Source organism: Manis pentadactyla, chromosome 2 (genome assembly GCF_030020395.1).
Source record: "Manis pentadactyla isolate mManPen7 chromosome 2, mManPen7.hap1, whole genome shotgun sequence".
Taxonomy (NCBI): Eukaryota; Metazoa; Chordata; class Mammalia; order Pholidota; family Manidae; genus Manis; species Manis pentadactyla.
Genome location: NC_080020.1, coordinates 51061176 through 51086832, shown reverse-complemented (window position 1 = coordinate 51086832; position 25657 = coordinate 51061176). Strand labels below are relative to the sequence as shown.

General features: G+C 40.5%; 1 protein-coding gene and 1 non-coding gene across 6 annotated transcripts in view; one reads left to right on the top strand and one right to left on the bottom strand.

Moving 5' to 3' along the window:
• The first annotated feature begins 3206 nt into the window (after positions 1 to 3206).
• LOC118913203 (small nucleolar RNA SNORA13) lies at positions 3207 to 3340 on the top strand. Its single transcript, XR_005025120.1, has one exon. It is a non-coding gene; the product is annotated as a small nucleolar RNA SNORA13 (small nucleolar RNA).
• Positions 3341 to 4395: 1055 nt separating this feature from the next.
• Positions 4396 to 25657, bottom strand: part of EPB41L4A (erythrocyte membrane protein band 4.1 like 4A) — a 278688-nt gene continuing 257426 nt past the window's right edge. For all 5 annotated transcript variants that reach the window (XM_057492674.1, XM_036886897.2, XM_036886896.2 and 2 more), the window contains 5 exons: positions 12631 to 12678; positions 11972 to 12040; positions 10816 to 10926; positions 9722 to 9803; positions 4396 to 6549 (listed from right to left, as the gene is read on the bottom strand). In XM_057492674.1, the coding sequence (XP_057348657.1) occupies positions 6421 to 6549; positions 9722 to 9803; positions 10816 to 10926; positions 11972 to 12040; positions 12631 to 12678 (439 nt within the window). In that variant the 3' untranslated portion in view covers positions 4396 to 6420. The remainder of the gene's footprint in view (positions 6550 to 9721; positions 9804 to 10815; positions 10927 to 11971; positions 12041 to 12630; positions 12679 to 25657) is intronic.

Genomic DNA, 25657 nt, shown 5'->3' with positions numbered 1-25657 from the left:
ACAGCATTATTTACAACAGGCAAGATATAGAAGCAACCTAAGTGTCCCTCAATAGATTAATGGATAAAGAAGATGTAGCACAGACACAGTAGAATATTACTCAACTATAAAAAAGAATGAAATTTTGCCATTTGTGATAACATAGAGGACCTACAGGGTGTTATACTAAGTGAAATAAGTCACACAGAAAGACAAATACCGTATGATTTCACTTATACATAGAATCTAAGAAACAAATGAACAAACAAAACAAATACTCATAAACACAGAGAACCATCCATTCACTGTCATAGGAGAGAGCGGTGGAGAGTTGGGTGAAATACTTGAAGGGGATAAAGAGGTACAAAATCCCAAGTATAAAATAAATTAGTCACAGGGATGAAAATATTGTACAGGGAATATTGTCAACAATATTGTAATATTTTTGTTTGACAGATAGTAACTACACTTATGGTGAATATTTATAAGGTATATAATTGATCACTATAATGTAATCTGAAACCAATATATATTGACTATATTTCAATTAAAAATAGGAAAATAGTAAAAGAAAAATTTAGAACTGATTTCTTGACACCAACACTAATCCAAAAATTGGCACAAATGCCTCCCCTCTATCTACTCTTGAACCATCCAAAGTTTCGGGAAGAGATAGAAAGGGGTAATAGGAAAGAGTAAGTTGGGAGTGAAAATGTCAAATCATTAGAAGAAAAACAACCAACTTATTCTCCCTTTCCTTAATAATTCAAGGTTTCATAACAAGGGTGATGGTAGATAAGAGGGAGAACTGAGCTCATGAAAGTCATTTGTTGAATATCATTATGTACTGCACAGCGCTAGATGATTTCACAAGCATTTCTTAATTCTTTAACCTAGGTAGTACATGGGTATAGTTATTATCCTTTAAAAGAGGAACCTTGGGCTCAGAGAGGTGGTCATTTACCTAAGAGAACATGTGTCAGAGCTGAATCTAAACCTAGGCCTTCTGGCTGCTCCAGCCCAAGGAAATTTCCTCTCTCTGACTTTCCTTAGTAAAAAAGCAAGACTGAGGTTTGTTAAAATCCCCACTCTGTACCCTTCAACGTCTTTAACACTCTTAGAGGCTCTTCCTTCCCAGCCTTTCTCCCTATCAAGACGTTACAGTGACTTCCTAATGAAAGTCTTAGAGTCATTTATCTTCCTGTGAACATTACACGTTCCGTCCTTCCGAAGTATGTGTACACCGCCCCCAAGGCGATGTTACCATTCAGGCTCTTCCTCATGTGATGACCACCGGGCTGTGGGCTTGCATGTCCCTTTTTTCTTTTTCATTCCCTTTCGTTTCCTTTCTTTCTTGCTTCTTTCCTTTCAGCACAGTAAACTTCAGACAGACAGAAATGTGCTGGACGCAGTCTCTGAGCCTGCTGGGACTTACAGGCGCAAGGAGATGCAGTTGTTATGCAGCCCATCTCACTGGGTCGCTAACCCTTCAATGAGTTATGGTTATCAGGCAAAAAGCCAATTAAAAACCTGTGATTTATTTCTGCAGTAGTAATTAATTCTAAAATGTCAGCATTAAACACCAACTCCTGCCACAGGTACAAAGCCCTAAGCGATTTACCCCTGCCTGTCTTTCCGCTGCGTTTTCTGCCACTCTGCACCTCTCCGGGAGCTCGTCCGTCACAAGGGCCAATCCTGCCTCGCAGCACTGGCAATGTGACTAGTCTGTATTGAAATGTGCTGTAAATATAAATATGCACCAGACTTTAAAGACTTAGTAGGAATAAAAGGTCGCAAAATATATCATTAATAATTTTATATTGATTACGTGTTGAAATACTATTTAGCACAGGTAGAGTTACTTTTAAAATTAACTTGTTCCTTTTCACTTTTACATGTGGCATTTCAAAAATCTTAAGATGACATTTGTGGTTCACACTCTATTTCTATTGGAAAATAGAATTTCTATGCTATTTCTATTCCTTCATGTTCTTTTGTTTCCATCTTGGTCCATAACACTTTCTGGACTTAGGGTGCCCATGTTACCTGTTCAGTGTCTTTCTCGACCAATTAGGATGAAGGCAGGAAACTTGTCTCAGGCACACCTGATTCCCAGGCACTGGGGACAGAGCCCGAGGCCAAGTAAGTGCTCAGGAGCTTTTGAGCGGAGGACCTCCCTCTTCCTCTTTTGGAGACGCTTAGCTCTGTCAGTTCTTCCCCAGAGCGCGAGGTCTCCGGTCCTTAGGGCTACACCCGCAGCTCCGCGCGGGCCAGGGCGCTCGGCCTCGGAAGGCGGGCGGACGGGTATCCGCCCTTGACTAAGCCCCCTCTCCGCGCAGAGAGCTGGTCGCACACGGCAAGGAACTCGGGGCGACCCCTCCGCCCTCAGTCCTCTCTCCCCCTTGGAGACCCGCCCCGCGGCCAATCGCCGGGCACTTCGCCCTCCCGCCACACGGCGGCGTCTCGCGAGGGCGCGGCGGCCGGTGGTACAGTCCGTTCTCCCCGCGCACCTCGCCCAGTGGGCCCTCCCAGGCGTAGAAAAGCATTGTGGGAGGGCCGCGCGGCCTCTCCCGCCGCCGCGCGCTGCAACGCTGCTCTGTCTTGGGGTCCGTCCCGGGGGCCAGGGGCTCGCAGCAGCTCTGGGGCTGGCGCGCGGCGCCCGGACCCTGAGTACGTGGGGGGCAGCGGCCTGGCCAGGCTTCAGCCGCCTTCTCCGTGGGAGCCCAGAAGGCCCCGAAGTGGCCCCGGTCCGCGTTCTCAGGCCAGGAAATGGGCAGATTGTAGTGCGTTTGAGTTTTAGGCCTTCGGCAGTGTGCCACGGAATTTTTAATACAAGCGGAGATTTCCTTCGTGGAAAGGGAAGGCTCTCAAGTGCATGTGCTCCTAACCTGTCACAGTGACGTCAACGTAGAAGTAAAATGCCATTTAAGGTTTAAGTCTTGGTAACTGTTTCAACGTACAGAACTTGGCCGAAATCGAATGAGCATCACTAACTGAAGGTGAGTTTTCATGTCAGTGCAAGAAAGACCAGTTGCCTCGAAATTAAAAAAATTTAACCATCTAAAATACAGTAGTTTTCATCATCTAGTCAAGATTTAGAAATATAAATCTAGAGCTGGTGGCAATCGTTCCCCTTCCAACTGTAATCAACAGTTCATCTCAGCCAGTCGATTTAGGGTAAGAAACTTTGTGTCGTAAATACAGCAGCCCATTCGTGGTTTTCTCGTAGCCTTTGTGTTGCCCGTTCACTTTTGGACACTAGTGAATGCGGTGTCAAAAAAGGCATAAACTAAGCACTTCGCAGACTTTTCCTACCCGTGAATTTGATATCATTGGTGTAGGCGCTGCATGAGTAACAGCTTAACATGCTCATGGTTTTTACTTACACGCGTGATCTTGAGTGTGCTCACATTAAGTGTACAGTTAACCGATTTTAACTGATTTTCATTCAGGTGCAAGGTGGATATCTGAAGCAGACTGCTACTCACCAAATACTATCTGGGAGCACAAAATGACCTAAGGTAGGGGATACTGAACTAGAAGTTCTGTCAAAGTAGTTATTTGTAACACACATTTTATCTTTCTAGATGGGGGTACCTGCTCTAAAGGGTATTTAGTTGTTAATGATTCATTGGTATTATAGCACTGCTACATCTGTAGTTATCAGGAAATGGGATAACCTGTTCCATCTTATTTTTGAACTCTTACCAATACATGTTTCATATGTGGTGACTAAATTTTTAAAAACTACTTGCCAAGTCTTAGGCATATCTTGTGTTGACACTTAAAGCTATGCCAAAATGGCATAACAATGCAACATAGAATTTTGTACTGAGAGTTTATTATGAAGTTCATAAAATATAAGGCATGTTAATACTTGATTGTCAAATTAGATGCTTTTTTTCTTTTAGGATGCCCTTGGTGAGGAATTTCAAAAATTCATCTTCGCAAGGGTTGCTTGGATCATTTAAAATACCCAGGAGCCTGAAGGGTGCTAAGATTTTGGACAGTCTGTAAATGTGCATTTTAAAACCATGGGGCTATAAATAAATATTTTGATGTGCTTTGAGGTTTTCCTATTAAGTGTTTAATTGCCAGAAATCAATTCTTTCACTGAAAGATCAAAAGGAGGGTTCTCTTCCCCAACTTTCAAAATTGTGGAGTCAGCAATTGAGATTAATATATTCACTACTGTCAGTCACTGATAGCCTTATGAAGTAAAGGCTGCTTGTGCTAGGCCCAAAGAAGTAAGTGCTTTCATTCAATGTCTCATGTATGATGCGCTGAGCTAGACTACCTTTCTAGGTCATAGGTGTGCTTTACAAGTGTGCTTACCACTTTTTGTTGTTTTTGCTAGATTGTAAGCTTACAGTCAGCATATCTTTTGCCCTCAATTAGGAAATAACAAATAATGTGTTCAGTCATTCAAAGAATTTATTGAAAGCACTGAATTGGGAGCTAGGAACACAATGGTAATAAGCAAAACACAGTTCCTGCCTTTGGAAGCTTACAACTGAACAGAGGAAATGTCACAGATGTAAAACTTTTGTTGAGACATGTCCCATGCATGATAGGATTTGACCAAGTCCGGGAAACCTGGAAAAGCAGTTGAGACTAAGGGTAGGTATCAATTTTGCAAGGCAAAATTCGGGGAATGGTATGTGCCAGGGCCTTGGGCTAGAAAAAAGGGTATGACTATAAATCCAGACTCGGTGACAGTGATAGCTGCTTCCCCTCTGAAGTGCCCTCATTCAGACAGGAGTTGAGTGCTTATTGAGATTGAAGGTGGCCGTTATGGGAGCTGGGGGTGTTAACGATGAGAACAGGTCAGAGCCCAAACCCTTAAGGCTATTTAAAGCAAAAGGAAATCCCTAACAAATTCGTGCAAGAAATGTAATACAGGTTAGCCACTTGGAGGCTACTGCGGTTGTCTAGGCAAGAGATGACGCCCCTGGACCAGGGTGTGTAAAATTAATGGAGAGAGCTAGTTAAGCTACAGCAGGGTTTGGAAGTGGGGAGGTGTCCCCAGTGACTGCTTTGTGAGTAGTCCCAGCTGTAATGCCCCTAAATGCAGCTGGGGAGCAGCATTTTAAGATAGTTGAATTGGCATCACCTTGCAGAGATCTAAGTTGGCACAACACTGGTCCATAGTCTAAGCTATAGAAATAAACCCTAAATCCATGAGCATAAATGCGATGAAACTCCGATAATTAACTGGTGAGGTAGAATAGCATGAGCAGCAAAGGATGGTCAGAATATTTTTAAAAATAGTGCTGCTTTAAAGCAGCAAGAAAATGTTGCAAGGCAGTCTTAAGTTACCGTAGGTGTTTGGTGATGTGAAGGTGATTGCAGCGGAGGTCTGCTTTAGTGGAGCGGAGCAGTGGGGGAGAATATACTAGGGATCAGCTAACAGATCAGATGGATTAAGGACAGAATATTGGCTACCAATAATCTTTCCAAGAAACTTGGAAAGTGGAAAAAGGTAGCTGGAAGGGGGTTTATGGTTGTGAAAGTTGGCTGGTTGGCTTTTTTAGGTATGTCTTAAAAGTTTAAAACCAAGTGGCAAAGATACCTGAAAGGGAACGGTGGAATATATTGATAGAAGGGAGAGCAGGGACAAGAAGGCCAAAGGAGGTGATGCCAAGATGCAGGTGGGGGGACAGGACAAGAGGAAGGATTTGGGTGGATGGCCACTGTGGAAAGCTTTGTGGAGTAATGGGAAGATGAAAAAGGTCCAGTGTATTCCTATTTTCCCTATTAATAGGGAAAATAAGCTCTTCACAGAGAGGAGAGGTCAGAAGTCACCAGGAAGGACAAAGGGACCATTTGAGGTTGGGGATCATGGATTTATAAACGGGTCAACTGAAATACACATAACCACCTTTTCTTTCTGAAAACTAAACATTACAAATTAAAAGCAACACTTAAAAAGTTTTTACATTTGTAAATAACCAGTGGAACTTAATGCCACAAAATACAGTATTAAAAGAACATATTTATATGGATAAAAATATCTGCAATCAAAGTGATGCCTCAGTTCACGTGTGCACAAGTTGAGATCAGCTAGAGCTGGGAAGAACCTTTCCATCCCCCTTGGTACGCTGTTGCACAGCCAACCAGCTGCAGCCCAGGATTCCAGAACTTTGATCAGAAGCATCTGGTCTTGGTTGTGGTGGACCCGAGACAGTTGGAGTTTCCAGGAAGGAAAATTCAGCATCAAATGAATGAGCTTTTACAAGATTGCTGTCCTTCCAGTTACAAATAAAAAGGCCTGTTGGCACAGATATGCTGTACTTCAACCTTTAAAAGATACAACACTAAATTATTTTCTTCTGAAGAAAACACTTGAGCAGGTCCAAGATACTTGAATAATTAAAATTCACAGTTTCAAATTCACACACACCCTTCCCACCCCCCATTCCAAACCCTTTTGCACTGGGATCAAGTCTCTATCTTGAGGCGTGAAGCTTGGATAGTTTTTACTGTTTTTGCTGTGTGTTTTCCAGCCAGATTGCTTGTTGATGTCTGAGTCTTTTCTTCAATCAGGCTATCTTTAGACCCATTTTTTCTCTAGAACAAAATATATTTGAAAAATAAAGGAAGATTCAGAGATGGAAATACAGCCAAATCTATTTTATTAATAAGATTTAAGACATCAATTACAAAAATTGAGAGGTTCATAATATCAAAAGCTGTTCAACAAACACTCCCTCTACTTCCTCTTAGTTAACCATAACATGACTGTGTTTAAATCTTTTAAATGTAAAGCAGTTAATCTGACAGTTAAATGCATAGTATATTTTGTGAAGATGAGGCATGAATATCAACACTACCCCAATTCAGTAATATGTCCTTTGCAGTCATTCCTCAACTAGGCTCTCAGGCCTCCCACTTTTCCAAGGTGGGGCAGAGAGGTGAAGATAAGTATAAGCAGGCCAGGCCACTGCCAGAACTCTGGCACCAGGGTAGAACTATTGAGATTTTTCCTGCTTTCCCACGACACTTAAGTCCTTTCTCCATAAGGCAACAACCAGATCAGTGGTTTTCTTTGGCACACAGAATAAAATCCAAACTCTTCCCCATGGCCTCTAAGACCCTACATTACCTGCACTCCGTCCCCCTCACTGCTCAGACCACACAGGTCTTTGAGCTCCGCGAACACCCAGGCCCTTTCCAGGCAGCATTTGTCCCCCGCATACCCTGCTCCCCACAATACTCCCCCCGACCCATGCTCTTCACACCACACATGGCTGGCTCCTCACCTGCAAGGTTTCAGCTTTACCAGTCACTTGCTGGGGTGGCCTCTGACCATCCTATCTAAAGTGAAGTCACCTGCCAATTTTCTAACTCCAGACTTTGCTTCATCATAATACTTATCTAATTTTTTTTAACTGTTCTGCCTGTTTACTTCTATGTGTTATATGTCTAGGCCAGGGATCCACAAACATTTTCAGTAAAGGGCCACATTGTGGACTACTTTCTGTTTGTGTTGCATATTCTTTTTTTTTCAAACAACCCTTTAAAAATGGAAAAACCATTATTAACTCCTGGGCTGGACAAAAACAGCAGCAGACTAGATTTAGTCCAAATGCTATAGTTTGCTGACTGCCCATACCCAGTGCCTGTCATTCCTCAGATGTGCTCATAAGATACTTCTTGGATCCAAAATCAGAGGGAGGCTTAGAATCAGTGTCATTAATCAAAAGGTACATGTCAGTGGTTCTTGTGTACCTGTGGCTTGTTCTCACTTTGCAGCAAAGTAAGAGCTGTTATTTCAACACTTAATGTATATAATTTTTTGATGTTCCTAAGTGATACTGATTAGGGAGTCTAGAGCAGTTGACAAAAATACAATAAAATAATAACATTTCTAATTGTACTCAAAGCAACTTGAATTGAAGACAAAAAAATAGCTCTGAAAAATAACTGTTAATTGTAACAGGAACCCTAAAAGGTAGGTAGGCTATTTACATTGCACAGAGATTGAGGCTTAGAAATTATACAATTTGCTCATAGTAACACAAATGGTATGTGGAGACAAGGAGACAAAAATGCAGGTCATTCTGAAAGCAAAGCCTAAACTACTATTCATGAATGTAATTTTCTTAAAGTGCTATTGACTTGCAACAAATTGTTTGGACAACCTGTTAGCTCACCCAGATTTACCTATAAAAATTATGCAGGTTTTAATGGAAGTTGTGGCTAACCACCCAGATCTTTGTTCAAGACTGAGTCATTGATTCCCCCAGTTGTTGGCTGCCTACAATTCAAAACTGAGCCCCTCCCCAGGAACTGTCCTAGACTGAAGAGAGCTGCTCACCCAAGGTCTTCCCCACTCCCAGGGGCACCCTTTATCCAGTGACTCGCTACATGGTGAGTGCGTGTGTAAAGCCCAAGCCTCTCGTCTCCAGGTGGGCTGGATGGAAGGGCCATCTCAGCTCCAAAGCTGCCCATGGAATCAGCTGATCCCTTTATTGTGACTATCCTGCACAGTTAGGCTCTTGCCTATCTTTCACTTCCCAACAATAGTAGATCCTAAGAGTGCTTCCTAATAAACTTCCTCCACGTAAACCTCCATCTCAGAGTCTTTTCCTAGGGAACCCAACCTAAGTTAGCAAGGCTCTTTCTGTCCTTGCTCAAGTCATTGACAAAATAAATCAAAACAATCCAAGGGCATGATGGATACTGCTGGCATTAGTGTTCTTAGGCTGTCCATGAACTCCCTGAATTTATACACAGAATGGTATATGTGCTTACATGCATTTTTATGGGAGGGAGGGAGTATTTATAATGCTTTTCAAAGGGATCCACTATCCAAAAAATATTGAAAACAACAACACTGCAAATAGGCTGACTAAGCCACTGTAGATTGATTATAAACAACTTGGTTTTTAGAGTGATTATTTAGCCAGACACAAATGCATCCAATGATCTTATACAGCCTACATCTTTCTGTCTTAAAAAAACATACCAGAAGAGGCTGTCATGCACCCTGCCAAAAATATGTCTGGTCCAGTGCTCCTCTGATAAATCTATGCCAGCTAAGAGTTAAGTTGATTTTGTCAAGGCAGCTACATGCTTTGCTGTGTCCTTCAATTCTTTTAACCACATTTTTTAAGCATTTTCACAACAAAAGCAACTCTCTTTGGTAGAGAAGACAAATAAAACAGGACTTGAGTACTTCTGTCTGCCTTAAGTTAACAATAGAACATCTGCCTCCTATGAATCCACCTACCACTTTCTCCTTGTTTCTCTGGCTTAAAAGATATCTACAAGTATTTTTTAAAATTATTGAAGCCATTCTTTATTTATCCTGACTCCAAACAATCTTACAGACATCATCATCCTTGGTTTTGCCCCAGGCCTCAGATCATTTTTTATTTTTATTTTTGTATCATTAATAAACAATTACATGAGCAACACTGTGGTTACTAGACTCCCTCCTTTATCAAGTGCCCGCCTCAGATCACTTTAGACCTTGCACTACCTCTGGCTCTCCCTCATAGCATGCGGCTGACACTTCCCATGGTGGGCCCCGTTTTGCTCATGAATCCCTCCTTTCTTCTCTTTCCATATTTCGCATATGTTCTTTTAAAATACAGGTTTTAATGGAAGTTGTGTCTCTAAGAATCTTAGAGAAGTTAAAGACTCATCACCCTACCTCCCCAAAAGAGCTTTCAGGGAAGTGCTTCTCAAAACTATCATCAGTACAACACTTTCTTACAATCTTATCATTACCAACCTGGTGAACTGTGGAGCCGCCAGAGCCTCGAGCATCGGAAGAGCGGGTCACGGGAAGCGGGGGCACGAGGCCCGCTTCTGAGCTGCAAAGAGTAGGTTTCAGAATGAACGACCGAGACAGTTCCTGCAGTCAGAACCTGTGTTGGAAGAGTGCTACGGCAAAGAGAACATGTTTCGTGCACCTCTGTATTCCCTCTAGTGCCTCCCACAGTGCTTTACACAGAAAAGCGCTTAAAAAATGTTTTTGAATTAAATTGGATAGGTTAAGTAACTTGCCAAAAATCACAGTAAATATTTAGAAAAACCAAGAATAAAACACAGGTATGGTTTCCATGTACTTTTCTTACTGGGACATGGTGTATAAATGGCTTTTTTAATTGTTTCTAGAGAAACATGTTTTGGCCATCTACTTCTTAGGCATGCTCCACATTTTACAAACAAAACAAAACCTGGCCTCCCTCCACTGGGCTAACTTACCTTCTAATTTATTAATATTTATCAAAGTTTGGAGCCTTAATTCTGAGTTTAATGGTACACATTTCTACCCAACAATACTATGTACAGGAATTTCCATGATAATAGTACTTTTACTAATGGATGCATAATGATTTCATTAACATTTATTTAAAATATACACCTATTACGGGATTTGGTTCTTTCCTCACAAGAAAAATAAACACAAACTACTGCAATCTATGTTATTTAATGTAGTAGGAGACAAAATGCCATCAGATCATAAACTCATGCCAACTTCTCTCAAATATGGATGCGCTATTCACAATAGAATAATAGCTCATGCGTTGTTTTTTCTTCTAAAAGCTTCAGTGCATAGCTTGGAAATGCCATGATTCAGCCTAAGTATGGTCTAGAGCTGCTCCATCCAAGAAGTAGCTGCTAGCCACCCATGACTACTTACATTTAAATTAATTAAAATTAATAATTTAAAGCTTTTAGTTTCTCGGGTCACACTAGTCACACTTCAGATACTCAATAGCTGCCACAGATAGAGAACATTCCATCGCTGCAGAACGTTCTGTCGTACCGTGCTGCTCTGAGGCCAAGAGGGCGGCAGTGTAACTCAGGCTGGCTACTTACTTCACCTCCGAGAGAACGGATCGCTCGCCGTCTGAACACTGGGACCTGCGATACTGGCGGTGACTTCGCGGCGAATGGGAATGCCGGATGCGGACTGGGTCACCTTGTGTCCTGCACAAGCAACCGGAACACGTGCAAACAAACACAGCATAAGCCAGAACAGGGTAACTTGGAGTTTTTCCTTAATATTGAAACTGCAAAGGACTAATGACTGAGAGTTTTAAAAAGAATTTGATCCCTCTAAATTTGGAAAGTCTAAGTGGCTTAAATTTCACTAGCTAACAGTAGAAAACGGTTTCCTTGACCATACATTCATGTATGGGCTCTTTATGGATTTGTGTGTGTGTGTGTGTATACGTATTTTTTTTTTAACTACCAAATTTTCATGAAACTATTCCCTATAGTTGACGAATTCTCTCCATAAATTTGGAAGAAAAAAATCTACACTGCAGACAAAATGGCATTCCTACCAGAAAAAGTTGGTCATTCTCCTAGCTACTAACTAACCTGTCATTAAGAATTCAATCTTTGGCCTAAAGATGAGGGGTGGGTGTGGAGGTGCAGAGAGTATGTATCAACCTGCGATTTGACCAGACTGGGAAGAAAGCATGGGTTACAGAGGGAAACAGAGCAGTGAAGTAGGGTCTCACTTTCTCTCAACCAGTTACAGCACGGCAAGAAACAGAGTAGGTAGGTCGTCTTATGCTATATCCTACACTGAGTGGGGATCAGAGAGTCTGTTATGCTTTAAAGAAGCATGTTCAGTATGCTACTAAATAAAGCAGTGACGGGCTTATATGACAGGGTTCTATGACCAGCATAATTCTCTTGCTGTTAAAATAATGAATAAAAAGAAACTTTGGTACCTATCAATTAGTATCTCAAAAAAATAATTTCCAATTTAAAACACATTAGTCATCAAAAGCCCCTTTGACCTATCACATACAAATAGGCAGTTTGTAGAATGACATTGTACTACAGAATAATAATTAGCTTTAACACACTTTTTTCTACCTCTTTCCCTATATTTTTAATTTTAGTTAAAATGTAAAGACAAAGACAAAGCATTTCATGGAAAACCACTGGAGAGTAAGAATGGATTATTCACTTTAAAATTACTAATAAAACTTTTGTGAAAAGATATTCAAAGACATACTCTATCTTAGTGTATGGAATCTCTTTCAATTGTTCTTCTGACAATCCAGAAGGATCCACAAGTTCCTTTCTAGAAGGCAAGGAACAAGAAAAATTAAAGTTGTGATGCTGATATAAATGCTAATACCTTTCACAATTGGCAGGTGAGTTTTCCCTTTCTAACCTTGTCCCAAAGCACAATGTTAGTATAACTAATAGAACCATAAGCCAGGAACAAAGATTTTAAAATATGCTTAAAGAATATATTCACAGAAAAATGGAAACACCTTTTCTGTAGCTCTTGTACCTTTTTCCAATTTTACAGAGTCCAGAATACAAATGGCTCCCAGCCACCCCACGAACGATTCTCCCCCCTATAGTAGGTATCCTATTTCTTCTGAATCTGTATTTATTAATATTTAATTGTAAAATACTGGCCTGAGGCCTATTTACAGGCAAGGCGAAGGGCCTTAGGAGAGGACACATAGGTCGCCTTTAGGGGAACTGCCGCCTCGCTGAGGCCCTGCCGCTGTGAGCGCCAGAGTTCCACAGAGCAGCAAAAAGACGACTTTGACAGGCTTTAGCCCGAGGCTGCCCCTTGGGGTCAGTGGTCTCCCTTGTAAATGCCTTAATACTGCACAGATTTTAAACAATGAGTAAAAAAAAGCAGACAGTACTCACTGAATATGCTTCCATAACTCTTCTTTTGCTTGGATATCAGGGCTTCTCCTGTAAACAGAGAAAATACCACTTATCTCTGCAATAATGCTTCTCTAACAATTGAATAGCTAACTTCAGCAGAGCTACAACATTAAGTTTTCAGATAGTGAAACACTTATTTCCAGCTGAGCTCAGACAAGAAAAGACTGGATGGGGAAGCTAATGTGGGATGGTTATTATAAAGACATCAGATAATTTATCTGCTAGCACTACTGAAAAAATTCATATAAAAATAAGTCATAACCAGGGCTTCATTTAATGAAGGAGCATAGAACGTGCAGGGCCAAAGCCACACACCCTCCAGTAGTGATTTTACAATGAAGATATCTCAGGGCTCCCGTTTCTGGTCCTTCTAGCTATTTCTAGGTAAAGGCAAAAGAGCTCATGCTGATTCTATCAGTATGAGAGATTCCCACCAGGATCAGTGATAACCTAGCAGAAGCAGCAGCCCCCATGCATCAGGACATGGTGGGACAGCCCAGACCCGCAGACTGTGCGACGGACCCACCTTTCCCATTACATCTGATGTTGTGTTTCTGGGCCAAAGCACAGTCTCACAAATGTTGGAACCTATCTGTGGCTCGTGCCGCCGCCCTCTGTATGCCCTACTCCGTCCCTACCGACAGACCTCACAAATTTCCAAGAGCAACTTGAGTAGAAATTACACCCTTTGTTCAACTTCCTAGAATGAGAAATTCAAAGTCGGCATTTATATGTTCACATTCCCCACAACAGCAATAAATACTAGAAATCTGTATCAGTGCAGTTGTTGCCAGAGAAGGACATTTTTTCCTAGTGAGAGAATGGTAAGCTTTCGTCAGTCCTTTCAAGAGAACAGAGGACTAATAAAGTCCCAAAGAATGGACCCAAACTCTAATAATTAAAAGGCCCGGAGCTAAGCAAAGCCACCAATATACTCTGTCCTGTGGAATTTTACTTTCAAAATCTGTATCAGCATTTTGGGGCTCAATATAACTTTCAACATAAGATATCATTGCTTTCATTGTTCTCAGTTAATAATTTTGGTAGGGCTTTCAGAGCCCACAGAATACAATAAGCTACTTCCTAGCAACTGAATTGGCTGTTTTCCTTTGTGTGTGGGGTGGGGGGAATCTGTCTGAAAAGACCTTTTAATCAACTCAAAAGGAGGAGTCAAAACATGGAAGATGAGGGAAAGGAGATGAAGCCTTGGTCTCAAACAGAAAAAGTGTGGTATTGCTCAATGTAGGTTTGATACAAGAATAAAATTGGACAGGGGCGGAAGATGGCGGCGTGAGTACAGCAGCGGAAATCTCCTCCCAAAACAACATATATCTATGAAAATATAACAAAGACAAACCTTCCTAGAATAAAGACCAGAGGACACAGGACAATCTCCAGACCACATCCACACCTGCGAGAACCCAGCGCCTCGCGAAGGGGGTAAGATACAAGCCCCGGCACGGCGGGACCCGAGCGCCCGTCCCCCCAGCTCACGGCGGGAGAAGAGCAGGCAGAGCGGGAGGGAGACGGAGCCCAGGACTGCCGAACACCCAGCCCCAGCCATCCGGGCCAGAGTGCAGGGCGCTCGATACTAGGAAAACAGGGCAGCAAGAACAGTGAGCAGGCACTGGAGGCTGGGCGACAGAGGACATAAGAAAAGTGCGCGACCATTTTTTTTTTGCCTTTTTGCTGTTTTGTTTTGGCGAGCGCTTTTTGGAAGTCTTAAAGGGATAGGGACCCCAATACTAGGGAAACAGAGAAGAAAGACCGGTGAGCAGAGGCCTGAGGCTGGCACCGGAGAATTAAGAAAAACGAACGACCACCTTTTTTTTTTTTTAATTAAAAACTTTTTTTTCTTTTTTTAAATTTAAAATTTTTTTAATTTTTTTTTTTTTTTGGTGGTCGTTTTGTTTTGGCGGGTGCTTCTCGGAAGACTTAAAGGGGCAGGGCGGGTCACTTAATCCAGAGGTAGGGAATCCGGGATCTCTGGGCACCCTAACCCCTGGGCTGCAGGGAGCAGGGAGGCCCCCTACGGAGATAAATAGCCTCCCAGCCGCTCCTGCTCCAACGCGACTCCACCATTTTGGAGTAGCTGCCCGAGCCAGGCCACGCCCACGGCAACAGCGGAGATTAACTCCATAGCAGCCGGGCAGGAAGCAGGAACCCTGTCTGCCCGCAGCTGCCCAGCACAAGCCACTAGAGGTCGCTGTTCTCCCAGGACAGGAGGGACACAAACCAACAAGGGAAGTTCTTCCAGCCGTCACTCGTCCCAGTTCTGCAGACTATTCCTATCACCATGAAAAGGCAAAGCTACAGGCAGACAAAGATCACAGAGACAACACCAGAGAAGGAGACAGACCTAACCAGTCTCCCTGAAAAAGAATTCAAAATAAGAATCATAAACATGCTGACAGAGATGCAGAGAAATATGCAAGAGAAATGGGAAGAAGTCCGGAAGGAGATCACAGATGCCAGAAAGGAGATCGCAGAAATGAAACAAACTCTGGAAGGGATTATAAGCAGAATGGATAGAATGCAAGAGGCCATTGATGGAATTGAAATCAGAGAACAGGAACGCATAGAAGCTGACATAGAGAGAGACAAAAGGATCTCCAGGAATGAAACAATATTAAGAGAACTGTGTGACCAATCCAAAAGGAACAATATCCATATTATAGGGGTCCCAGAAGAAGAAGAGAGAGGAAAAGAGATGGAAAGTATCTTAGAAGAAATAATTGCTGAAAACTTCCCCACACTGGGGGAGGAAGTAATCGAACAGACCACGGAAATACACAGAACCCCCAACAGAAAGGATCCAAGAAGGACAACACCAAGACACATAATAATTAAAATGGCAAAGATCAAGGACAAGGAAAGAGTGTTAAAGGCAGCTAGAGAGAAAAAGGTCACCTATAAAGGGAAACCCATCAGGCTAACGTCAGATTTCTCAACAGAAACCCTACAGGCCAGAAGAGAATGGCATGATATATTAAATACAATGAAACAGAAGGGCCTTGAACCAAGGATACTGTATCCAGCACGACTATCATTCAAATATGACGGTGGGATTAAACAATTCCCAGACAAACAAAAGCTGAGGGAATTTGCTTTCCACAAAGCACCTCTACAGAACATCTTACAGGGACTGCTCTAGATGGGAGCACTCCTAGAAAGAGCACAGCACAAAACACCAAACATATGAAGAATCGAGGAGGAGGAACAAGAAGGGAGAGAAGAAAAGAATCTCCAGACAGTGTATATAACAGCTCAATAAGTGAGCTAAGTTAGGCAGTAAGATACTAAAGAGGCTAACCTTGAACCTTTGGTAACCACGAATTTAAAGCCTGCAATGGCAATAAGTACATATCTTTCAATAGTCACCCTAAATGTTAATGGGTTGAATGCACCAATCAAAAGACACAGAGTAACAGAATGGATAAAAAAGCAAGACACATCTATATGCTGCTTACAAGAAACTCACCTCAAACTCAAAGACATGTACAGACTAAAAGTCAAGGGATGGAAAAACATATTTCAAGCAAACAACAGTGAGAAGAAAGCAGGGGTTGCAGTACTAATATCAGACAAAATAGACTTCAAAACAAAGAAAGTAACAAGAGATAAAGAAGGACACTACATAATGATAAAGGGCTCAGTCCAACAAGAGGATATAACCATTCTAAATATATATGCACCCAACACAGGAGCACCAGCATATGTGAAACAAATACTAAAAGAACTAAAGGGGGATATAGACTGCAATGCATTCATTCTAGGAGACTTCAACACACCACTCACCCCAAAGGATAGATCCACTGGGCAGAAAATAAGGAAGGACACGGAAGCACTGAACAACACAGTAGAGCAGATGGACCTAATAGACATCTATAGAACTCTACATCCAAAAGCAGCGGGATATACATTCTTCTCAAGTGCACATGGAACATTCTCCAGAATAGACCACATACTAGGACACAAAAAGAGCCTCAGAAAATTCCAAAAGATTGAAATCCTACCAACCAACTTTTCAGACCACAAAGGCATAAAACTAGAAATAAACTGTACAAAGAAAGCAAAGAGGCTCACAAACACATGGAGGCTTAACAACACGCTCCTAAATAATCAATGGATCAATGACCAAATCAAAATGGAGATCCAGCAATATATGGAAACAAATGACAACAACAACACTAAGCCCCAACTTCTGTGGGACACAGCAAAAGCAGTCTTAAGAGGAAAGTATATAGAAATCCAAGCATATTTTAAAAAGAAACAGCAATCCCAAATGAATGGTCTAATGTCACAATTATCGAAATTGGAAAAAGAAGAACAGATGAGGCCTAAGGTCAGCAGAAGGAGAGACATAATAAAGATCAGAGAAGAAATAAATAAAATTGAGAAGAATAAAATAATAGCAAAAATCAATGAAACCAAGAGCTGGTTCTTCGAGAAAATAAACAAAATAGATAAGCCTCTAGCCAGACTTATTAAGAAGAAAAGAGAGTCAACACAAATCAACAGTATCAGAAACGAGAAAGGAAAAATCACGACGGACCCCACGGAAATGCAAATAATTATTGGAGACTACTATGAAAACCTATATGCTAACAAGCTGGGAAACCTAGGAGAAATGGACAACTTCCTAGAAAAATACAACCTTCCACGATTGACCCAGGAAGAAACAGAAAATCTAAACAGACCAATTACCAGCAACGAAATTGAAGCGGTAATCAAAAAACTACCAAAGAACAAAACCCCCGGGCCAGACGGATTTACCTCGGAATTTTATCAGACATACAGGGAAGACATAATATCCATTCTCCTTAGAGTTTTCCAAAAAATAGAGGAGGAGGGGATACTCCCAAACTCATTCTATGAAGCTAACATCACCCTAATACCAAAACCAGGCAAAGACCCCACCAAAAAAGAAAACTACAGACCAATATCCCTGATGAACATAGATGCAAAAATACTCAACAAAATATTAGCAAACCAAATTCAGAAATACATCAAAAGGATCATACACCATGACCAAGTGGGATTCATCCCAGGGATGCAAGGATGGTACAACAATCAAAAGTCCATCAACATCATACACCACATCAACAAAAAGAAAGACAAAACCACATGATCATCTCCATAGATGCTGAAAAAGCATTTGACAAAGTTCAACATCCATTCATGTTAAAAACTCTCAGCAAAATGGGAATAGAGGGCAAGTACCTCAACATAATAAAGGCCATCTATGAAAAACCCACAGCCAACATTATATTGAACAGCGAGAAGCTGAAAGCATTTCCTCTGAGATCGGGAACTAGATAGGGATGCCCACTCTCTCCACTGTTATTTAACATAGTACTGGAGGTCCTAGCCACGGCAATCAGACAAAACAAAGAAATACAAGGAATCCAGATTGGTAAAGAAGAAGTTAAACTGTCACTATTTGCAGATGACATGATACTGTACATAAAAAACCCTAAAGACTCCACCCCAAAACTACTAGAACTGATATCGGAATACAGCAAAGTTGCAGGATACAAAATCAACACACAGAAATCTGTGGCTTTCCTATATACCAACAATGAACCAACAGAAAGAGAAATCAGGAAAACAACTTCATTCACAATTGCATCAAAAAAAATAAAATACCTAGGAATAAACCTAACCAAAGAAGTGAAAGACTTATACTCTGAAAACTACAAGTCACTCTTAAGAGAAATTAAAGGGGACACTAACTGATGGAAACTCATCCCATGCTCATGGCTAGGAAGAATTAATATCGTCAAAATCGCCATCCTGCAAAAAGCAACATACAGATTTGATGCAATCCCTATGAAACTACCAGCAACATTCTTCAATGAACTGGAACAAATAACTCAAAAAGTCATATGGAAACACCAAAGACCCCGAATAGCCAAAGCAATCCTGAGAAAGAAGAATAAAGTAGGGGGGATCTCACTCCCCAACTTCAAGCTCTACTATAAAGCCATAGTAATCAAGACAATTTGGTACTGGCACAAGAGCAGAGCCACAGACCAATGGAACAGACTAGAGAATCCAGACATTAACCCAGACATATATGGTGAATTAATATTTGATAAAGTTGCCATGGACATACAATGGCAAAATGACAGTCTCTTCAACAGGTGGTGCTGGCAAAACTGGACAGCTACATGTAGGAGAATGAAACTAGACCACTGTCTAACCCCATATACAAAAGTAAACTCAAAATGGATCAAAGACCTGAATGTAAGCCATGAAACCATTAAACTCTTGGAAGAAAACATAGGCAAAAACCTCTTAGACATAAACATGAGTGACCTCTTCTTGAACATATCTCCCCGGGCAAGGAAAACAACAGCAAAAATGAGTAAGTGGGACTATATTAAGCTGAAAAGCTTCTGTACAGCAAAAGACACCATCAATAGAACAAAAAGGATCCCTACAGTATGGGAGAATATATTTGAAAATGACACATCCGATAAAGGCTTGACATCCAGAATATATAAAGAGCTCACACGCCTCAACAAACAAAAAACAAATAACCCAATTAAAAAATGGGCAGAGGAACTGAACAGACAGTTCTCCAAAAAAGAAATACAGATGGCCAACAGACACATGAAAAGATGCTCCACATCGCTAATTATCAGAGAAATGCTAATTAAAACTACAATGAGGTATCACCTCACACCAGTAAGGATGGCTGCCATCCAAAAGACAAACAACAACAAATGTTGGCGAGGCTGTGGAGAAAGGGGAACCCTCCTACACTGCTGGTGGGAATGTAAGTTAGTTCAACCATTGTGGAAAGCAGTATGGAGGTACATCAAAATGCTCAAAACAGACTTACCATTTGACCCAGGAATCCCACTCCTAGGAATTTACCCTAAAAACACAGCAATCAAGTTTGAGAAAGACAGATGCACCCCTATGTTTATCGCAGCACTATTTACAATAGCCAAGAATTGGAAGCAACCTAAATGTCCATCGATAGATGAATGGATAAAGAAGATGTGGTATTTATACACAATGGAATAATACTAAGCCATAAGAAAAGGGCAAATCCAATCATTTGCAGCAACATGGATGGAGCTGGAGGGTATTATGCTCAGTGAAACAAGCCAAGCGGAGAAAGAGAAATATCAAATGATTTCACTTATCTGTGGAATATAAGAACAAAGGAAAAACTGAAGGAACAAAACAGCACCAGAATCACAGAACTCAAGAATGGACTAACAGGTACCAAAGGGAAAGGGACTGGGGAGGATGGGTGGGTAGGGAGGGATAAGGGGTGGAGAAGTAGGGGGGTATTAAGATTAGCATATATGGGGTTTGGGAGAAAGGGGAGGGCTGTACAACACAGAGAAGGCAAGTAGTGATTCTACAACATTTTGCTATGCTGATGGACAGTGACTGTAAAGGGGTTTATAGGGGAGACCTGGTATAGGGGAGAGCCTAGTAAACATAATATTTGTCATGTAAGTGTAGATTAGTGATACCAAAAAAAAAAAAAAAAAGTGGGCAGTTCCTGTGTGGTAACCTCCAATGAGTTCTACACAAGGGTATAAAGGGCATATAAAAGTGTAGGCAAAGGGTCTGTTTGCGTCTATACAGAAGATCAAAGCCTAATTGGGCTACACCGAAAATGAACTAAGATACGATATGAAAGAGAACTTCCAACATCAGCACTCTCTGGAAGACTCATGCCAGAAGATGATCATCAAAAAACCCCAACAACGATCCACGCACTGCTACAGCTGTAGATGCACTCATCCCACCAGCTCCTGGACTTGCCATGGGAATGAGGAAGGAGATATCTAAGCTGGCCTGTGCATACAGTAAAACAATAAATTTGACTGGATCTATACTGTTGGAACTCAATCAAGAATTAGGAGAAGTGCAAATTGTAGCGCTCCAAAATCTTATAACTACAGACTATTTACTGTTAAAAGAACATATGGCATGTGAACATTCCCCAGGAATGGGTTGTTTTCATTTGTCTGATTTCTCTCAGACTGTTCAAGTTCAGTTGGACAATATCCACCATATCATAGATAAGTTTTCACAAATGCCTAAGGTGCCTAACTGGTTTTCTTGGTTTCACTGGAGATGGCTGGTAATTACAGGTCTGCTTTGGTTATGTAACTGTATTCCTATTATGTTAATGTGTGTGCGCAATTTAAGTAGTAGCTTAAAACCTATACATGCTGAAGTTACTCTACAAGAAGATATGTCAAAGAAATAATCAATCTTCCCATGTTTTCTTCCGCCTGCTAATTCTATAGCTTTTCTTCTTCCTACCTAATTACAACCCTTAAATAGAATTCGTGCCTCATATCAAATTTACCGAGTATCATAATTCTTCCAAGTGGTAAAGATACCTCAAGACAAATGCTGGGCATAGAAGCTACAGGGCATAAATATGCAAAGAAATAAAAAGCTAACCATTTCAAACAATAAGGCTTCTCTCTCACTTACCAACTTTACATTTCCCTGTATGGCCCCGGAAGATGACTGGTTAGCCAGAGACGGGTAAGATTCCTCATGGGAGGAACAACCTAAGACAGGCACAGTCGCAGGGGGGTCATCAGGTGAGAAATTGGGGATCAACAGAGGTGAGGCTTAGAACCTCACCCCCCCATTCTGAGAGAAATCTTCTGCATACGTGGATGTTTTATTGCCCGTGTCTAGCTTGGATTAACACATAGTCTACAGGCAGACACCTGATCATCTACATTTGCTCTCTTACAACACTAAACTATGTTTTCTACCTTTATCTTGTATCTACCTACCACTTCAGCATTTTATTAAAAATAATAATAATAAAGAGAGAAATGTGGTATCCACATATAAATCAAGTATAAAAACCAAATGAGTATTCATATTTGAACTGACTGTTTAGAGTTCATAATGCATGAGCAAAACCGAAAGTTTCTGTGATGACTGCCCTTGTACTGTTCACTATGTAACTTATTCATTATGTAAGAATTTGTTCTCCATGTAAGAACTTGTTTGTTATGCCTCAGAAGATTGGAGACTGACGAAAATTAGGCTTGGGGTGGATTAATGATTGTGCATTGAGCATTGACTCCCCTATACAGAATTTTATTGTCGTTAACAACCATTTGATCAATAAATATGAGAGATGCCCTCACAAGAAAAAATAATAAATAAATAAATAAATAAATAAATAAATAAAAAAGAATAAAATTGTATGGTGAAAAAAATCTTGAGAAATGCTTCTTTGGAAGGATATCCTGTTTGCAATCCACATTTCCTGCATTTGGCTGATCTGATTAACTAGACAGTACATTAATACATTACATGATACTGCCAGAGATGGTGCAAAGATTAAGCTATTATTCCATTCCCAGGAAAAGAAGGCTTCCTTGTAACTATACACCAGCATCTGATTCTCATAGGAAGTCACTCTATAGTCTAAAGTATTATGTAATATCTAGGTTAGGAAGCTAGCCTACTGATAATCATTCTTAATTCAGGAAGATGTAACAGTGAGGCTACCTTCCAGTCAGCACAGTATTTCTCCACCCAAGCACCGTTGATGTTTTGTGTCAGATAATTCTTTGTTGTAGAGCACTGTCCCTTGCAATGAGTGACAGTTAACACCTCCCCAGGGTGGCAACCAAACATGTCTGCAAACATTGCCAAATGTCCCCTGGGGGCAAAACCGCCCCAGGTTGAAAACCTCAGGTGGAAGGCAGGTCCTGAAAGTAAAGTGACTGTGGCTGGGCAGAGAAACTGAGAGTCCAAATTACCATAAAGACCTGTTTGTGAACACTTAAATCTATTGGAGAGAATGATAATGAGGCAGCAGCTAAATCTAAAGAATGAGGGAAAGGCCCCAGGGTGCAGCTTAGGACAACTACAAGGAGCAGTATAATTGGATGGTATAATATTCAAAACTGAGTACTTTGAGGGAGAATGAGAAAAGGCAATGAGGGGCAAGAACATGCCCCCCATGATCACCTCGTCAGGCCTAGTGGTGAGAGATGGTGAATATGAACAATTTATAAAAATATGAGAAGAATGGGTATTTCTCAGGGCTAGAATTGCAGATAATTTTCTTTTCCCATTTATACTTAACCTATCTTTCCTGAGTTTTTTCTTTTTTAGCCAAGAGAATTTCTTATCTTAATTATCAGAAACAAAAAAAAGTAAGGGTATTTTCATGTATTAAAAAAACTACTATTAAAATAGAAATACCATTTGACCCAGGAATTCCACTTCTAGGAATTTACCCTAAGGATGCAGCACTCCAGTTTGAAAAAGACAGATGCACCCCTATGTTTATCGCTGCACTATTTACAATAGCCAAGATATGGAAGCAACCTAAGTGTCCATCAGTAGATGAATGGATAAAGAAGATGTGGTACATATACACAATGGAATATTACTCAGCCATAAGAAAAAAACAGATCCTACCATTTGCAACAACATGGATGGAGCTAGAGGGTATTATGCTCAGTGAAATAAGCCAGGCAGAGAAAGACAAGTACCAAATGATTTCACTCATATGTGGAGTATAAGAACAAAGGAAAACTGAAGGAACAAAACAGCAGCAGAATCACAGAACCCAAGAATGGACTAACAGTTACCAAAGGGAAAGGGACTGGGGAGGATGGGTGGGAAGGGAGGGACAAGGGCGGGGAAAAAGAAAGGGGGCATTACGATTAGCATGTATAGTGTGGGGGGGCACGGGGAGGGCTGTGCAACACAGAGAAGACAAGTAGTGATTTTACAGCATCTTACTATGCTGATGGACAGTGACTGTGAAGGGGTATATCGGAGGGACTTGGTGAAGGGGGGAGCCTAGTAAACATAATGTTCTTCATGTCATTGTAGATTAATGATACCAAAATAAAATAAATAAATAAATAGAAATAAATTTTTAAAAATAACTACTATTGTTGCAATTTCACAGGCAATGCCTTTCATTCCCATCGGAATAATCAGCAGAAATGCTAACCCAAATGAGAACTCAGTCCTTCCAGCCACAAATATTGGTCCTAAAAGATTTAGGAAAACAGTGTGTATGTTTAAGTTTCATAGCACCATAATAGCTATATATTTAACAAAACTGAATTCTAAAATGGCCAGCAGTTCCAAATAGCTTTAAGTCAGGGAAGTTTCAAAGCTAAAAAAAAAAGCTATTTCCTCCAATTTCTAGACCACCTGTGACTTAACAAATGTAAACATAGGCTACATGCTAATGAGGAAGGTATTATTTTATGCATATATAAATCTGCACACATTTAATCAATAAAATAAGATGAATTCATGACGTAGCACAACATCATTTTAAGGATTTAGAAAGTTGTGGAATTTCCACAGCCATTTTTCTTAATTAAAAGGCTTTTAATTATGCATATGTTTTACTTGAACTCTCCAAATAAATTCCTAAGGAAATAGAATCCTGGGTTGTCCATCTGTATAATATACATAAAAGTACACATGTAGTCCAATATTGTTTCAGTGTTTTTCAAGCATCCCTCATCCACACGTTATACCAATAGCCCAATTTAAATGAATATTCATTTTTCAGAGAAAGTAGTTTGATGAGATATCACTTTCCTTTCTTCCAAAACCCCAAAATAAAAACAGCACTTGATAAATCTACAAAGGGTTTAAACCCCATCATTGCAGTCTTCTACATCCCCCAAACACTCTCATTACATCATCTAGAAAACATTATACTGTAATATATGCTATATATTGCACTATAGGATATAATGTACTATATTTTGTGTATAATATACTAAATGAAATAATATGTCAGCATTTGACTTATTATTTTTTTATCTTACTACTGACCACTGCTCTAAAAGGAAATTTAAAGTAGGAAACATGTTACTAAGAAAAGTCTTGTTTACAAAACATTTAAAAATTTTTATTTAAAAAGTATTTATGTATTTAAAACAAAAGTTTTTTAAGCACTTAACTATTTCAGTAATTGCTCATATTCTTGAGTGGTCAGAATAGATATGATTAAGAGATGTCTTAATCTCCCCCTCTCTTCCCTCCCCTCCAAAGAAGGCTCGGGAAGCCACGGAGCCAGGCAACCTAGCTGCTGAAGATAGCGCTGGAGTCGCTTCCGAGGGCCCCGTGCTGGGTTTTGTAAGGCTCCAAACTTCTGCTTTGTGTTTAACTGGGAACATCACTTCACCCTATCAACCTCATCATCCACATTACCAAATTTCCAGTAAAAAAAAAAATCGCAAGACATTATCGCCACCAGAGGGAGCCTGAGCCTTCTCGCACACACAAGTTTGAACCTGCCCCAACCTCTGTGTTAGCTTCAATGCTCCTTCCAAACAGGCCAAGGACTAAAGGTTCACCCACATAGAAAAGCAGTTTCATCGAAGTTTTCTAATGATAAGTAAGCATGAATGTCATCGAAATGCAAGTGGAAGATGTTCTAGGTAGAACCGTATTTCTCAATGTTTTACCAGGTGAGATCCAATCATATTTTAGTCTAATGTGTTTTACGAGAGAGGGGTTTTGTATTTTCATACTACTATATGTCTCTGGTATTTAATAATGAATACAATTTTCTAACTCATTATTTGGGGATTAAAAGAACAGAATAAATGAGTTGTGTATGAATTATGTATCATAACATTCTAAACCCTCAGTGGCTACCTCCATATGGGCAATTTACAGGCAATGCAGTAGAAATTCAAGAATATGGGGGTAATTGAGAAATAAGTGGTTCATTGTATAACTGAAATACCAAATATGCTTATAAATATATCTGAAGAACAATTTTAATTACTTTTTTCAGATGCTACTCTAGCCCTGTTTCCACTTTTTTAAAAATGTTGTGTGGTTCCTAAATTGCTATAGAACTACATTCTAATTTGCATGTGAATCAGCCCCTTCCTACTCTCTTCGCTTCTTATCCCCTCCTCATCTCAGGAAAAAAAAAACCAAATACCTTACAGTGTTTCTAGAGATAACTGAGACCCAGAGAACTTATTAATTATAG